The 16771-nt window shown below is 41.4% G+C and overlaps 1 protein-coding gene across 2 annotated transcripts in view; it reads left to right on the forward strand.

Annotated features, from left to right (window-relative positions):
* The first annotated feature begins 10599 nt into the window (after positions 1–10599).
* The window catches only part of FRMD3 (FERM domain containing 3), a 319910-nt gene continuing 313738 nt past the window's right edge, over positions 10600–16771 (forward strand). The window contains exon 1 of one of the 2 annotated variants that reach the window (XM_007467447.1): positions 10600–10955. In XM_007467447.1, coding sequence (XP_007467509.1) covers positions 10809–10955 — 147 coding nt within the window. In that variant the 5' untranslated portion in view covers positions 10600–10808. The remainder of the gene's footprint in view (positions 10956–16771) is intronic. The other variant, XM_007467446.1, reaches the window with a different exon arrangement.

Consider the following 16771-nt stretch of genomic DNA (forward strand, 5'->3'; position numbering starts at 1 on the left):
TCTTAGCCTGGTAACAGCTACCTATCCCTATCCTCTAGCTCCATGGCAGAAGCCCTGAACCCATTCCTGGAGCAGCCTACACACAGCTTGCAGGAGCTAGGATGGGCAATAAGGACCCTGTCTTCCAGATATCAGGGATCTGTGCTCTGATTGCTGATTGATGCTTCTGATCACAGAAATACAGACCAAAGAGGAGGGTGAACATTGTTGTTGTACCTCCTTTCATTCTTTCAAGTCCCCATCCAGCTGAAATGACTTCCAGATTTAAAGGACTGACACCTTTTCTCCCCTCTCTTCATTAAAGCTAGGACATTCAAATACAATTGCAGTGCACATATAGGGAAAACTAGAAAGTGACCATGCATGTCCAGGGAAAGCCGCAGGCTCAGAAAAGACCTGAGGAGACCTCAGGCTCATCCCTTGAACAGAGACAGCCTACAACAATAAAGCAAACAAACAAAAGAAACAAGAAACAAAACAATAACGAAACCCAGCATTCCTGGGCAGAAGGAGAATCTGTTTTCAGAGTTACCATGTTATTAGACTTAAATATCCAGTTTTCAACAAAAAAATTACAAGGCATAAAAAGGAACAGGAAAGTATGGTCTATTAAAAGGGAAAACAACAAAACAAAACAGGAATTGTCCCTGAAAAAGACATGGCAGATCTACTACGCAAGGGCTTTAAAACAGCTATCTTAAAGATGCCCAAAGAACTAAAGGAAGATGTGGAGAAAGTAAAGAAAACCATGCATAAACAAAAGAGAAATATCAAAAGAGAGGAAAACTTAGGGGAAAAAAAAACAAGAAGTAATTCTGGAACTGAAAAGTATAATAACTGAAATGAAAAAGTCACTAGAGGGATTCAAAGGCATATTTGAGCAGGCAGAAGAAAGAATCAGTAAACTTAAAGATAGGACAAGAGAAAATTTTCTAGGCTGAGCACAAGAAAGAAAAAGACTGAAGAAAAGCAAACAGAGCCTAAGGGACTGGTAGGACATCATCAAGCAGACCAACATATACATTCTGGGAGTCCCAGAAGGGGGAGAGAGAGTAGGGGGCAGAGAGAATATTTGAAGAAGCAGTGGTTGAAAAATTCTCAAATTTGATGAAAGATATGAATACAAACATCCAAGAAGCTTAAGTAAGATGAACTCAAAGAGATCCATACATTAAAACAAATTAGTCTAAAATCTAGTATCATTGTAACTTTAGTTCGTAACTACAAATTTAGTTTTCTACATAATTTAAGAGACTAATGCATTGAAAAGAATTATTAGTTTATGGTTTGGGGCACACAATGCACAAAGGTATACTGTGACATCAATAATTAAAAGGGCTGGTGATAGAGCTGTGAAGGAGGAGACTTTTGTATACTATTGAAGTTAAACTGGTATAAATTCAAATTAGAGTTTTATAACTTTAGGGTGTTAAATATAATCCCCATGGTAACAATAAAGGAAATAGCTATAGAATCTACACAAAAGGAAATGAGAGAGGAACTTTAAAAATTCCCAAAATTGTGAAAATTAACACAGTCTTAACTAGAGGATCAAAGAAAAAAATAAGAGAAATTAGAAAATACTTAGAGATGAATGAAAATGAAAACACAACATATCAAAATTTATGGGACACAGTGAAGCAGTGGTAAGGGGTAAATTTACAGTTATAAATGCTTATAGTAAAAAATGAGAAAGGGCCCAAGTCGACAAACTAATTTTATGACTTAAAGGACAAGAAAAAGAAGAAGAAGCTAAGCCCAAAGCTAGAACAAGGAGGAAAATAATAAAGGTTAGAGCAAAGATAAATGAAATAAAAGATAGAAAAATAATAGAGAAAATCAATGAAACTGAAACTTGATTCTTTGCAAAGATCAACAAAATTGACAAACCTTTAGCTAGACAGACTAAGAAAAAAGAGAAGACTCAAATTACTAAAATCAAAAATGAAAGTTAGGACATTATTACTGATTCTAAAAATAAGGATTATAAGAGAGTACTATGGACAATTGTATGCCCCAAAATTGGATAACCTAGATAAAATGGACAAGTTTCTAGAAATGCAAAATCTACCAAGGCTAGATCACAAAAAATTAGAAAATCTGAATAGACCATAAATAGTAGGGAGATTGAATCAGTTTTCAGAATCTCCTGACAAAAAGCCTGGGTCTAATGGCTTCTCTCGTGAATTCTACCAAACATTTAAAGAACTAATACCAGTCTTTCTCAAACTTTTCCAAAAGTTGAAGAGGAGGGAACACTTCCTAACTCATTTTTTGAGGGTAGCATTATCCTGATACTCAAACCAAAGTCACTACATGAAAAGAAAACTACAAAGCAATATGCCTTATGAACATTGGCAAAAATCCTCAATAAAATATTAACAAACAGAACTCAGAAGCATATTTAAAGGATTATATACCATGACCAAGTGGGATTTATTCCTGGAATGCAGGGATGGTTCCACATATGAAAAGTGATCAAACGAATACACCAAATTAACAAAAGAAAAGAAAAAACCCACAGGATCATCTCAATGGATGCAGAAAGAGCATTTGACAAAGTTCAACAAACTTTCATGGTAAAAACACTCAACAAACTAGGAATAGAAGGAAATTACCTCCACATAATAAAAGCCATATATGAAAACATCCAGCAAACATCATACTCAATGGTGAAAGACTAAAAACATTTCCTCTAAGATCAGGGGCAAGGCAAGCATGCCAACTCTTGCCACTTCTATTCAACATTGTACTGGAAGTCCTAGCCAGGGCAGTTAGGGAAGAAAAAGAAGTCAATGCATCCAATTTGGAAAGGAAGAAGTAAATTTACCTCTGTTTGTAGATAATATGATCTTATGAGTAGAAAACCCTAAAGATTCCACAAAATCCTGTTAGAAGTAATAAGTGAGTTCAGTAAAGTAGCAGGATACAAGGTTAACATGCAGAAATTAGTTATATTTCTAGGGCTTCCCTGGTGGTGCAGTGGTTGAGAGTTCGCCTGCCGATGCAGGGGTGCCCCGGTCCAGGAAGATCCCACATGCCGCAGAGCGGCTGGGCCCGTGAGCCGTGGCCGCTGGGCCTGCACGTCTGGAGCCTGTGCTCCGCAACAGGAGAGGCCACAACAGTGAGAGGCCCGCGTGAAAAAAAAAAATTATATTTCTATACACAATGAACAATATGAAATGGAAATTACAAAAACAATTCCATTTACAATAGCATGAAAAAGAATAAAATACTTAGGAATTAACCAAGGAGGCAAAAGAGTTGTACAATGAAAACTGCAAAACGTGCTGAAATAAAGAAGACATAAATAAATGGAAACACATCCCATGTTCATGTACTAGAAGATTTACTATTCTTAAGATAGCATAATGTCACCCAAAGTGACCTATAGATTCAATGCAGTTCCTATCTGAATTCTAATGATGGTTTCTGTAGAAATAGAAAAACCCATCCTAAGATCCATATAGACTCTCAAGGGACCCTGAATAGCCAAAGCAAACTTGAAAAAGAAGAACAAAACTGGAGAATCCGCACTTGCTGATTTCAAAACTTACTATAAAGCTACAATAATCAAAACAGTGTATTACTGGCATAATAGATATAAAGACCAACAGAATAGAATAGAGAGCCTAGAAATAAACTCTTACATATGTGGTCAAATGGTTTTTGACAAGGATGCCAAGACCATAGTGTGGGAAAGGACAGTATTTTCAAAACATGATGCTGGGAAAACTGGGTATGCAGAATTAAGTTGGACCCTTACCTAACACCATATGCAAAAATTAACTCAGAATGAAGGATCTAAATATAAGACTTAAAGCAATAAAACTAGTAGAAGAAAACATAGGATGAAAGTTTTATGACATTGGATTTGGCAATGATTTCTTGGATATGATATCAAAACCACAGGTAACAAAGGGAAAAATAGGCAAATTGGACTTCATAAAATTTTTAAAACATTGTGCAACAAAAGACATTATTAACAGAATAAGAAGGCAATGTACAGAATGGGAGAAAATATTTGCAAATCATGTATCTGATAAGGGATTAATATCCAGAATACATAGAGAAATACTAAACAACACAAAAACAACCCAGTTCAAAAATGGGCACAGGACTTAAATAGACATTTCTCCAAAGAAGATATATACATGTCCAGTAAGCACAAGAAAAGATGCTCAACATCACTAATCTTTAGGTGAATGTAAATCAAAACTACTATGCTCACACCCATTAGGATGGCTACTATCAAAAAAACCCCAGAAAACAAGTGTTGGAGAGAATGGGGTGAAATTGGAACCCTTGTGCATTGGGGGTGGGAATGTAAAATGGTACAGCTGCTGTGGGAAACAGTATGGTGATTCCTCAAAAAATTAAAAATAGAGCTAGCATATGATTCAGCAATTCCACTTCTGGATATATACCCAGAAGAATTGAAAATGGTCTCAAAGAGGTATTTATATACCTATGTTCATAGCAGTACTATTCACAACAGCTAAAACATGGAAGCAAGTCAAATGTCTATCAATGGATGAATGGACAAGCAAAATGTGGTATACATACAATGGAATGATATTCAGCCTTAAAAAGGAACAAAATTCTGTAATATGCTACAACATGGATGAATCTTGAGGACATTATGCTGAGTGAAATAAGCCAGTCACAAAACACAAATACTGTATTTTTCCACTTACATGAAGTACATTGAGTAGTCAAAATCATAGAGTGGTTGTTGCTGGGGGTTGGGGGGAATAGGGAGTACTGTTTAATTGTATAGTTTCAAGATGAAAAATGTTCTGGAGGTGGATGGTGGTGATGTTTGCACAACATTATGAAAGTATTTAGTACCACTGAACTGTACCCTTAAGATGGTAAATTTTATGTTATCTGTATTTTACCACAAAAAATTTAATAACATCAAAAATTCAAAGAAATGAAGTGTGCAGTAAATAAAGTGAAAAATTGACTTTAATTTTCACTTACATAACAAAAATTCTGAAAAAAGTACTCAAAATATAAATGTTAATACCCTCATATAGCATAAAGTATATTGAAAAATCAATCTCCTGAAATTGCAAAGATACATTTAATGAATAGAATTATTACATTATGTTTCTTCTTATGTTTTTAGAAATATAAAGAAATTCCAGCAATACCTGAATTTGGCTAATTGCAAATTTCAAAAGCAAATAAAAAATGAAAAGCAAGAAGCAACAATGGAAAGAATTAATGAAAATCAATCAGTCATTTCATAGCAAACAATATCAACAATGAGAAACCAAATATATTTTTACATTAATTGAAAAATTGTGAAAATTAATTTAACAAGAAAACTAAATATTTTACATTCATCTGAAAGGCAAATCATCTCACTGACCAAAACCAAATTAACCATCAGATGAATTGTGATGGTCTAATAGGCAGGTGCTAGGCAGTGTTGCTACTGCTTGGTGCTCTCTGGCGGCAAGTCAATAATGCATGGAGTTATATGTCCCCAAATAACATTTACTAAATGCAAGAATTTAATAGAAGGAGCCATATAAATGGTGTTCAAAATATTTTCAATGATCATTTTTTGTTGTTGTTGGCTTAAACAATAGAGATTAATTTTCTCACAGTTCTGGAGGCTCGGAAGTCCAAGATTAGGTGGTGGCCAATTGGGTTCCCGATGAGAGCTCTTTTCCTGGCTTGCAGGTGGCTGCCTTCTCCCCGTGTCCTCACATGGTGGAGATTGATCTGTTTTTTGTTTTTTTTTTTTTTTTTTGCGTTTGTCGGGCCTCTCACTGTTGTGGTCTCTCCCGTTGCGGAGCACAGGCTCCGGACGTGCAGGATCAGCGGCCATGGCTCATCGGCCCAGCCGCTCTGTGGCATGTGGGATCTTCCCGGACCGGGGCACGAACCTGTGTCCCCTGCATCGGCAGGCGGACTCTCAAGCACTGCACCACCAGGGAAGCCCTGATCTGTTTTTAACTACACTTAATTTCTTTTTTTTAAGATTGTTTTGGAAGTGGACCATTTTTAAAGTCTTTATTGAATTTGTTACAATATTCTGTTGTTGTTTTTTTTTAATGTTTTGGATTTATTGGCCACAAGGCATGTGGGATCTTAGCTCCCTGACCAGGGATCGAACCCTCACCCCCTGCATTGGAAGGCAAAGTCTTAACCACTGGACTGCCAGTAAAGTCCCTAAATACCCTTAATTTTTTAAGAGCACTTTCACGTTTACAGAAAAATTGTGCAGAAAGTACAAAGAGTTCCTGTATATCCTACCTCCCTACCTTCCGCCCCTGCTTTCCACTATTATTATCATCTTGGCCTTTCCCAGAATGTCACATAGTTGGAATCATACAGTATGTAGCCTTTTCAGACTGGCCTCTTTCACTTAGCAATATGTATTTGAGGTTCCTCCATGTCTTTCTGTGGCTTGACGGCTCATTTTTAAAAATTTGTTTTTATTGCTAAATAGTATTCCATTGTATGAATGTACTACATTATCCATTCACCTATTGAAGGACATCTTGGACGTTTCCAATTTTTGGCAATTATCAATAAAGCTTCTATAAACATTTGTGTGCAGGTTTTTTTGTGGACATAGTTTTTGTCTCATTTGGGTTGATACCTAGGAGCACAATTGCTGGATTGTATGGTAAGCCTATGTTTAGCTTTGCAAGAAACTACCAAATTGTATTCCAAAGTGGCTGTACCATTTTACATTCCCACCAGCAATGAATGGGAGTTCCTGCTGCTCTGTATCCTTGTCAGCATTTGGTGTTGTCAGTGTTTTGGATTTTAGCTATCTAATAGGTATGAAGTAATATCTCAATATAGTTAATGTTGCAATTATCTAATGAAGTATGATGTTGAGAATCTTTTCATGTGTCTATTTACCTTCTGTATATCTTCTTTAGTGAAGTGTCTGTTAAGATCTTTTGCCTATTTTAAAATTGGATTATTTGTTATTTTGAGCTTTAAGAGTTGTTGTACATTTTGGATACAAGTCCTTTGTCTGATATGTGTTTTGCAAATATTTTCTTTCAGTTTGTAGTTTATCTTATTCTCTTAACAGTGTCTTTTGCAGAGCAGAAGTTTTTAATTTTAATCAAGTCCAACTTATCATGCTTTTGGTGTTGTAACTAAAAGTCATCACCGAACTCAAAGTTAGCTGGATTTTCTCCTACATTATCTTCTAGAAGTTTTATAGTTTTACATTTTACATTTAGCTGTATCACCCATTTTGAGTTAATTTTTATGAGTAGTATCTAGATTATTTTTTTTGCATATGGATATCAGGTTGTTCCAGCACATGAAAAGGATAGTAAAAAAAAAACAAAAAACCAACAACAGCAACTATTATTTTTCCATTGGATTGACTTTGCTTTTTTGTCAGATATCAGTTTACTCTATTTGTGTGGGTCAATTTCTGGGCTCTCTATTCTGTTCTATTAATTTATTTGTCTATTCTTTTACCAGTACCACACTGTTCTGATCACTGTAGCTTTATACTGTTTTAAAGTCAGGTGGTGTCAGTCTCCATCTTTGTTTATCTTCAGTATTGTGTTGGCTATTTTGGGTTTTGTGCCTTGCCAAATAAACTTTAGCATAAATTTGTCAATATCTACAAAATAACTTTCTGGGATTTGATTTGAATCGCATTGCATAGATCAGGTTGAGAAGAACTGACATCTTAACAATGTTGAGTCTTTCCACTCACAGACATGGAATATCTCTCCATTTATTTAATTCTTTGATTTCTTTTATCAAAGTTTTTATACAGAATGTGTATATATTTTGTTAGATTTATACCTAAGTATTTCTCTTTCAATCATCGATTTTAATGGCTGTAAAAATGCTTAAAAATCTTTTTTAAAACCCAGTGCACAGTATTTATGACCATCAAGCTTTTGGGGCCAGGCCACCTGTTTTCCATTTGTGGCTCATCCAAGTGCTGTGACCCATGGGTTGGGAATTTTTCAGTAAGGAGCAGCAGCTTCTACCACTGAGCATGAGACATCTCTCCCACCGCTACTTCTTTATTAGGAACTGGACCTTGCCAGTTCTTCTCTGCTGTGGCCAGTGTTCTCACTCCTCAGGTGGATCCATTTTTCATTTACTCAAATGCCTCTGGTTGTCTGTAGGGACAGGTTCAGATTTGGAAATTTTTGGAGGGGAGTTTTAGTCAGGCTTTTGTTTATTAGACCTAGAAATTTTATCTGTTCTACAGACCAAATAGGACCTTAGTTGGATGTCTAGTGATCAGCAAATTCCTGTGGGTCACATCACTCTGAAGTCATTTGGGTCCCACGGCTCATGACTGTCTCCGTGCCCTGCTGGGCACCGAAAGTTAAGTACCACTATTTGTCCTCTGCTAATCCAGGCTCCGATCATCTCCATTTAAATCAGGGAGCTCCTTTTAACTGCAGAGGTTTTCAAAGCACCCCTGGTCACAGGGAACGAACACTGTGGTACTTTTCAATGATGGCCGTGCTTCCTTCAGCAATGATTCTCCCAAAGCTGTGGTGGAGGCCCCCTGAGGACTCATGGTTACGAGAGAGGTGAACTGGCTACATATGAGCATCCACTTCAGTATTTCCTTCTCCTTGATTCTTTGGATTTTTTTTCCTATACAAATATTGGGGGATTTCTTCCTTCTCATTTTCATTTAGCTCAGTCCAAGAGTCAGTCAATTTATTTAGATGGTACATTGATACCAGAGTCACTGAAAAGTGCACTCAAATCAACAACTTTAGGTTTATTTACACACATACTTTTCAAGTTAAATTAGCAAAACCTTGTAATTCTTTCTCTTCCTGGGGTTGACTTTGTAACTGGCTTTCCACGGGTGCCTGGATCTGATTCAAGTATTAAGAGTGAGAGTAGTCAGAGGTGGTGGGCAAGAGGTGGCAAGGAGATTGTCTTCCCTTTCCAGGGTAACTGCCTCAGGTGAGGTCGGAATAGGGTCTTCAAACAATGCAGGAACAGCCTTTTTAGATAAGGGAAGAGGCTTTGCTTCTGCTGTCAAGAGGGACTTGGGGGCTTGAGTTACTAGGAATTAACCAAATCCTCCTTTATGGCCCCATTTCTAGTCCCAGATTCCCAATCTTTCCTGATGATAATTATCTCTCACACATGAAATCCGGTGAGGCTGATAATTCAATTGACTTTGTAATTTGGCAACTTGTAGAAAAAATTTTGAGTTTGCTTTTTAGCCTTGTGGTTCAATTAATAAAAAATTCTTTTAGCTCTGTCATAGAAAGAATACAGCTTTTTTAAAAAGTTGTAAGCTGAGAATTTAGGACTCAGTGTGTCATTGCTTTTCTTTAAGTGGCCCAGTTTTAAGCTCACCTCTTGAGTTCATTCTTTGAATTCCTCTTGCTCTTCATTTTATTCCGTGACCGTGGCCATTCAGTTTCCCAAAGCCTTGTCTTCAATGGGTACTTCACTCCAGGCGACTGTATGTGGTCATTTCCCCAGCTGTTTTTCATGTATTCCAAGGGCTTCCCAAGCCCACATTCTACTTGTTGAATCTCAGCCTTCCAAACCGGACCAGATAGCCAATCTCAGATTCTTCTCATTTCCTCAAAATGCTGTTGTTTGCAATCCCACTTTGGGTGACCTCTGTTCTGTCCTTTTCCCTAGTGTCCTTATTCGACTTCCCTGAAATTTGAGATTACAATTTTGGGGTATTGAGCTTGACTCCTTTGGAGCTGAAAGCTTGCTACAGTAAGAAGAGACAAGTATGTAGCCTTAAAAGAAAAGCTTGGATTGTCTTGTGTGGTGACTTTTCTTTGATCTCTAGGCTATCTTAGATCTGCTCTTTGGGTTGGGAGAGATGATTCAACCCCAGTTGTAGTTTTCATACTGGAGTGAAGTCCCTTAAGGGTCCCCCTTAGGGCAGGATAAGGACCCTCTTGCTCGGGTCTAAGGTCCTGCTACCAGAGATCGAAGTGAAATGTTGGGAGACAAAAAAGAGAAATTGCTTAAGGAAGGTTCTGAATTTCTTAGAGAAGGAGATTGACTCTCAGTTAATATTAAATAAAATAAAGGCTTACAAAAATCCCCATGAGTACCAGGGATTGTGACTGTTAGCCTTATTGCCGTTGTAGCCGGGCAAGGGCCTCATGTCACTCTCGGGGTTCGCTCTTGGTCCAGTAATCCTCTCCCGCAGGGGAATCCTCCTTGCGGGTGTAGGTCAGGATCGCCTTCCACCCCCCGCCCACCGCCAGGTCCCTGGGGCCAAGCGGAGCAGGGCGCTGTCGGGCGCCTGGGGGAGCCGGGGCAGGGACGTGCGCGACCAGGAGCCAGAGTGATCGCGGCCGGAGAGGGAGGAGGCTGCCGGGCCCAGCCTGACGCAGAGGCGGCGGCGGCGGCGGCGGAGCAGGCCACTGCCGGGGCGCCCCGGCCACCAGCATAAGCCCTCTCTCCGCCTTCTCCTGCCGCGGCTCCTCGCGAGTGGGAGTGAGTACGTCGCGCGCCAGCCGGGGGTCGCGGGCTCGGGGTATCCTCTGCAAGCGAGCCCGGGCGGAGGGAGGCGCAGGAGCGCGCGCGAGAGGCGGAGGCGGGGAAAGGAGCGGGCGAGGCGGAGGCGAGGGAGCGGAGGGAGGGGAGCGAGGAGAGGGAGGGGCCCGCCTGCCGCGCCCCGGCCGCTCGGCGTGTGTGGCCGCAGGCGCCCGTCGCCGCTGCTGTCCCGGGGCTGAGCCGCGCCCGGGTTTCCAGGACTGTGCGTGAGCGAGTGTGTGTGTCCGCGCGGGCGAGCGCCGCGCCGCCCCGCCCCGGAGCCTCTCGCTCGCTTCCACTGGCCGCGGTGCATGTTCGCCTCCTGCCACTGTGTGCCGAGAGGCAGGAGGACCATGAAAATGATCCACTTTCGGAGCTCCAGCATCAAATCGCTCAGCCAGGAGATGAAATGCACCATTCGGCTGCTGGACGACTCGGAGATCTCCTGCCACATCCAGGTGCTGGGGCGAGGGAGTGGACTACACGCCGGGCGCAGGACTGGGGGGCCTCTGCGGGTGGGCGTGCGCCAGCAGGGGCGAGGAACCCAGCCGGGGGCCTGCTAGAAAGCCACATTTCTCTTCCTTCGCCCCCTGAGACTGGGAGCCCTACCCAGGGATGGGGGCACTGTGCCCCGCAGGCACCAGGCGCGCGCTTTGCGTTCCCGGGGCCCCTTCCCCTGGCTTACACGCTGCGCTCAAGTCTCGCTGCGCCTAGGCTGGGGGCGCAGGGCAGCTGCCTCCTGGGGGACTCTAACCCCTCTGTTCCCTACGCCGTCGGGATATATGAGTTCTGAGAGCCGAGAGAGGTACCTGCATGTCGCCCACTTTTTCCTTCCTCCCTTCCTCCACGTGGAGAAGGCATACACCAGCCTGGGTTCACTCATTTCTTTCTCCGGCTCCCGGGCTCCGAAGGTGCCCAGGGACCTGCTCCCTCTCCCTGCCTCCCCTCTACCGGTGGCCTTTACTTCTCAGCGTGGAGCGGCGGCGAAGTTTCCCGGGATTGAAGAGAGGCCAGGCAGCCCCGGGCTCCAGCCTTAAGGGATGGGGCGCGCGCTGCGCGGACTGGAGCTACCTCGAAAGGAATCGTGTGAAATCTGAGTGTTTCAGAGAAAAGAAAAGGGCTGTGAGGCCGGCAGGGAGGGAACCCTGCAGGACCTGGGTTCCGGGAAAAAGCGCCCTTTGGGATATTGGTGGACATTTGCTCTCGTCCAAGTTGGAGAAGGCCACAGTTGTTTGGGCGAAGGCAGCTTTGTTGGCAACCCCGTCCTCGGGTAGTAAGTGCCTTAGGGCTTGCAGTATATCTAGTGTGAGCTGCAGCGGTGTGTGTGTGTGTGTGCTTTCAGTGCATGTGTATGTAGGCAGGTATGTGTCCTGTCCCAAGACCCATTTGGGGCATACAACCTGGAAAGGTCATGTCAGGGTTCAGCACCATTGGCTTCTGACTTTTAAATCTATTTACTTATTTATCTCTCTGATTTCCTCTTCTCACATACCTGAGTCTTGAAGCTCCAGGACAGAGTGAGCTGTTTTAAAAATACTGGGCACCCTACCCCTGTTCTGGTGAGAGATGAATGGAAGCAGCGTCTCCCAGGGGCAAGAATCTGCCTCTGGGCTGTGTTAACCAAGAATGAATGAATGAATGAATGAATGGTCTTCCCCCCCCCCCTTTATTTTTCTTTTCTTGTGGGAGTTTGTGACATAGGGACAGTGACAACTAATTTGTGAGCTGACAACTGGATAAGTTTCAAGGGAGGAATGTGGTGCCCCATGACCTCCCAGGAAAGTAGGCTCCCACTGACTTTTCTGGAGGATCTTGAATTTCATTCTGGGCTAAGCATTGCTGCTAAACTTAATAATAAAAGGATTAGCAGGATAGGCAGTTTTTCTGTTGCCACAGGGTTGCACAGAAACATTTGGCATGTACTGTCTTGTGATTCAGAGAGAGTAGTTTGTGCATTTTGCTTTAAGTCCTAAAGTGGGTATACAAGAACTTTAAGCCATATTGAATATGTAGATAATGAAGGGACCAGTGGCAGAGAGTGGAGCTGTTGAGTTCTCCTGGGCTCTCTCAGCCCTCTCTCTGCCCTGTCCTTTCCCACTTGGAGTTGACACCACTGTTTTTTTTTCCCTTTGGGGTAGGAAGTCTTCCTTAGAATAGATAAATAGTCCCCAAAGGACATGTATGCATTGCCTGGTGTTCTGGGAAACAATAAATTGTAGCCAGTCTAATAGCAATTTGGAATGTTATAGTTTGTATGGCCCAACTGATGCCAAAGAGGTTAAAATGCTGTGTTCCAAAATGTTGATTTTGGCATTGCTTAAGAAAATCAAGTGTTTTATTTGGAGGCACATGGTGGTTATCATTTAACCAATTAAAATGAATTAAAAGATTTTATTTTGATAATTTTGGACCTTATACCTTCCTAGAATATTTCAACCTGGGAATTGATGTTACACTTCTGAGCATAAGGTCACAAAAAACTTTGTTTGTTTAGGGTGAGGACAAAATGATTTTTTTTTTTTTTTAAAAAGAAGCTTTTGGAGTCACCAGTACATGCCCTGGGGAATCCACCTGTCTTTCCTTTCTTGCTTGCCATTTTCCTCCATTTTAGGGAATCACAAAGTTAAGAGAGTGTAGATTGTTACACAGATCTTCCCTCTGTAACCCACACAAAATGTGAGTTATGGATTTTTTTTTTGCAAAACAATGGCTTTTAAATATTCTTTTCCAAACTATATAATTTGGGTGGTTATTGACAAAAAAACCCCTTTCAAACAAACAATATAATGGTTCAGTGTCAGCAGCCTGATAGCCAGTTCCAGTAGGAGATGCCAAGAGTCACTTGCTGTGGCTCTTCATAGGATCTAGGATGCTGTCCCATTATGTCATTTGCATGTGAATGTTTAGGTAGAGTGGAAGAGGAATTCCAACCAGATTGGGAGCAAAAGGAGAGTCTAGGGCATCAGACAGAGGCCTTGGGGAGGGGGAGTTGCTAAATGTTCCCTATTGGTTTTTTCCAACTGAGCCAACCCTTGAAGTCTGGAGACTGTGGAAGGACATGGCTTAGCTCTCACCTCTTTCGTTCAGTCTTGCTGCTTCAAGTAGAGCGGAGTCCTAGCCATCTTCCCCATTCCATCCACGTTTTCAGTTGCTGGCAGGGTATTCACAACTCCTTCTAATGAGCTTGCCATTTTTAATACTGACTCTTATTGAGTAAAATATAGACTTTTTACATTATTTCTTTGTTAGCAAATCCTGGTAAACATGGTTGCTATTATTGGAATTGCCTGGAAATTTGTACTTGTATTTGAATAGAAATCCTGGCACTGTGCCTAGTACACAGTAGGCACTTAATAATTATTTATAGATGTAGATTGAATAATTTCTGTCTGGGCTGTTAAATTCATGAGGTTAGGAACTTTTGTTGTGGTAGTTGTTCAAGGAGTCCTCAGTACCTAGAGCAGAACCTGGCATATAGTTGTGTTCAGTAAATACTTGTTGAACGAATGAATGCTACCGGCCCAGTATTTAATGTAGCTCATTACCTGTCAGCATGAGGGTAGCATGACAGCATTGGGCTGGGAATCAGGAGATACATGATTTAGTTGTGTTACTAACCAGTTGTGTGACACTGAGTGAGTCATTTGACATTCGGAATCAATGTTTCTTATTTTGTAAAGTAAGGGAGTTGGGTTAGAATGGATGGCTCCAGTTTAAAAAGTCTGTAGTTTAACTATTACCTAGACCAATTACCTTTGAGTAAAACATTGCTGTTAACAGAGTGGTGGTATACACATTATCTCATGTGATTTTCATTCCTGTCCTGTTATCTCCATTTTATTGATATTATTGTGTTCTTGAGTGTTATCTCAATTTTATAGGTGTAGAAAATGAGGTTCAGAGATATTAGACAACTTGAGTCACCTGGCAAGTAAGTAGATTAGAAGCCATGTCATTTGACTCCGAATCCAGAGCCCTTTCTTCTCTGCAGCTGCCTCCTGAGACTTGAGAATTAGGATGCTTTAGGCTGCAAATAAGACAGTAGCCAAGTTGAAGTGGCTTAAATAATAAGGATGCTTATTATTTTACCTAACGAGAAGTCCAGAGGTAGGGTAGGTTCAGAGTTGTTCAGCAGCTCTGCGTGGACCTAGGTACTTTCCATCTTTCCACTCTGCCACCTCAACACGTCACCTTTGTCATTTATAGTCCTGATCATAAGGTGGCTGTAGTAGTTCTGAATGTCAGTCAAGTACTAACACATCCACCATGTAAGAGGTGGTGTTTCTTCCTGCATTTCTTTTTATCATGGGGGAACACCATTCCTGGAGGCCCCCATCAGTCTTCCCTTCAGATCCCATTGGCCAGGATTAGATCCTATACCTGGGACTTAGCTGCAAAAGAGTCTAGAAACGTGTACGTTTGGTATCTGCACCCTTCACTCCCTATAACGGGAGGTGGGCTTTGACATCACGGGAGCAATGGAGAGGTGTCTGTACGTGTGCATGTGCCTGTGTGTGTGTAGTAGGGGGCTGGGGAACTGCTGTTGGCTAAGCAAGCAGTAGTGTCTTTCAGAATAGGTCAAACTGAGTTACAATTATTGTTACAATAAAACTGTCAGTAAAGTTTAATAAGATGTTAAGTAAGCCCAGGCTTATTTTAGGCAATCTTTGTATGACCAAATTCCACAACAAGAAAAATTATTGGATAGTCCTTTGTAGTTGGTGTTGTTAAATCAGTTCAGTCCTTACTGAGCTGGAGGGTTCTGGGCAGCTACAAGCCATCTTGTATAGAGCAGGCACCTCTGCTTTTGTTGAAGTGGCAGTATGGCAAAGTGGTTGAGAGCTTATGTTCCTTAGTGCTACTTGCCTGGGTTTGAACCCTGGCTCTACCATTAACTAGCCAGGTGATTTGGGCAAGTCACTTTACCTCTTTAGGTCTCAGTTTCCTCATCTGTAAAGTGGGGATAATAATGGCACAACCTCATGGGCTTGTTGTAACGATCAAATGTGGATATATGCCGAGCGCTTAGTACCTAGTCCATTGTAAGAGCTGAAAAAATATTGATGGTTGTCTTACTATTATGTGAAGGTATATTGGATTTAATCCTAAGTAGTGGGAAGGCTTCGGTTTGGAATCTAATGTCTTTAAGACCAAACTCCATTACTTTTTGATTGTGAAAGACCTTAAGCGGGTCACTGGGCCTCCTGTTTTTTAATCTGTGAAATGGGCATAATAATTCCTCAATTGCCAGTCTCCATTGGGTTGTTGAAGTGATGTCTATAAAAGCATGTTGTAAATGTTAAAACATCACCCAAATGTAGAATACTATTCTAATTAATTCAGTTGAAAAAAAAAAGAGAGTAGTTTACTGCATCCTGATTTTCTTATCTTCTGGAACAGGAATTGGATGGTCACATGCAAACATACATATGTGCTAAATATCAGGCCCCATGATGATCCTGCTGGTGAAATTCAAGCTAGGTGCAGCTGACAGCCACACCTTTTCTGCTAGTAAGGACAATCCAACACTTTTCTCTATCAAACTCAATGAGAATGCCATTCAGAGTACAGTGAAGCTCAGACACAAAAGGAATAGGAGAGACAGTTTGTTAAATACTGTGGTCTAGCTCTGACGTGTTTAGGCCTAGATTACATGGGCCAGCTCTTTGTATTAAGTATATTCTGACAAAAAAAGTAATGTTATTTCAATGGTCTGCTAAGATCTTATCTCGTGATGTCCTCAAAGCAAAGGCAAAGTGTATTGACTGTGGGGAGAATGCGGTACTGTTAGCTCCACATCATTTGGACAGTATATCAGCTGGGTGCTTTTAACTAACAAATTCTAATTCAAACTGGCTTTAGCACTAAAGATGTTTACTGGGTCACGTATCCAGAAGTGCTGATTTAAGTAAGGACCTAATTCAAGGACTATCCTGCCTTTTTGTGAGGCTTTATCCTCGGACTGATAGTGAAATGGTTATAGTAATTCCAGTTCTCACATTTTCATTGGACACCCTCCAGAAGAAGAGAAAAACCACTTCCCACTCAGCATTCCAAGCAAAAGTCCTGCAGTCATTCTGATCAGACCTCCTGGGTCACATGCCCACCCTGAACAATGAGTGTAATCAATAGAAGGGAATGTGCTGATTAGCTTAAGGTGACCAGAACTTGACCCTGGGACTCAGAGTGGAATCAGCTTCCTTCCTGGTGGTGTTCTGCATGGGGGAGAGGTCAGTGCCTAGAAATCAGGGCTCTCCTCCGAAGGAGGAGGGGG

The sequence above is a fragment of the Lipotes vexillifer genome, unplaced genomic scaffold (assembly GCF_000442215.2).
Source record: "Lipotes vexillifer unplaced genomic scaffold, Lipotes_vexillifer_v1.1 scaffold917, whole genome shotgun sequence".
In the NCBI taxonomy this organism is placed as follows: Eukaryota; Metazoa; Chordata; class Mammalia; order Artiodactyla; family Lipotidae; genus Lipotes; species Lipotes vexillifer.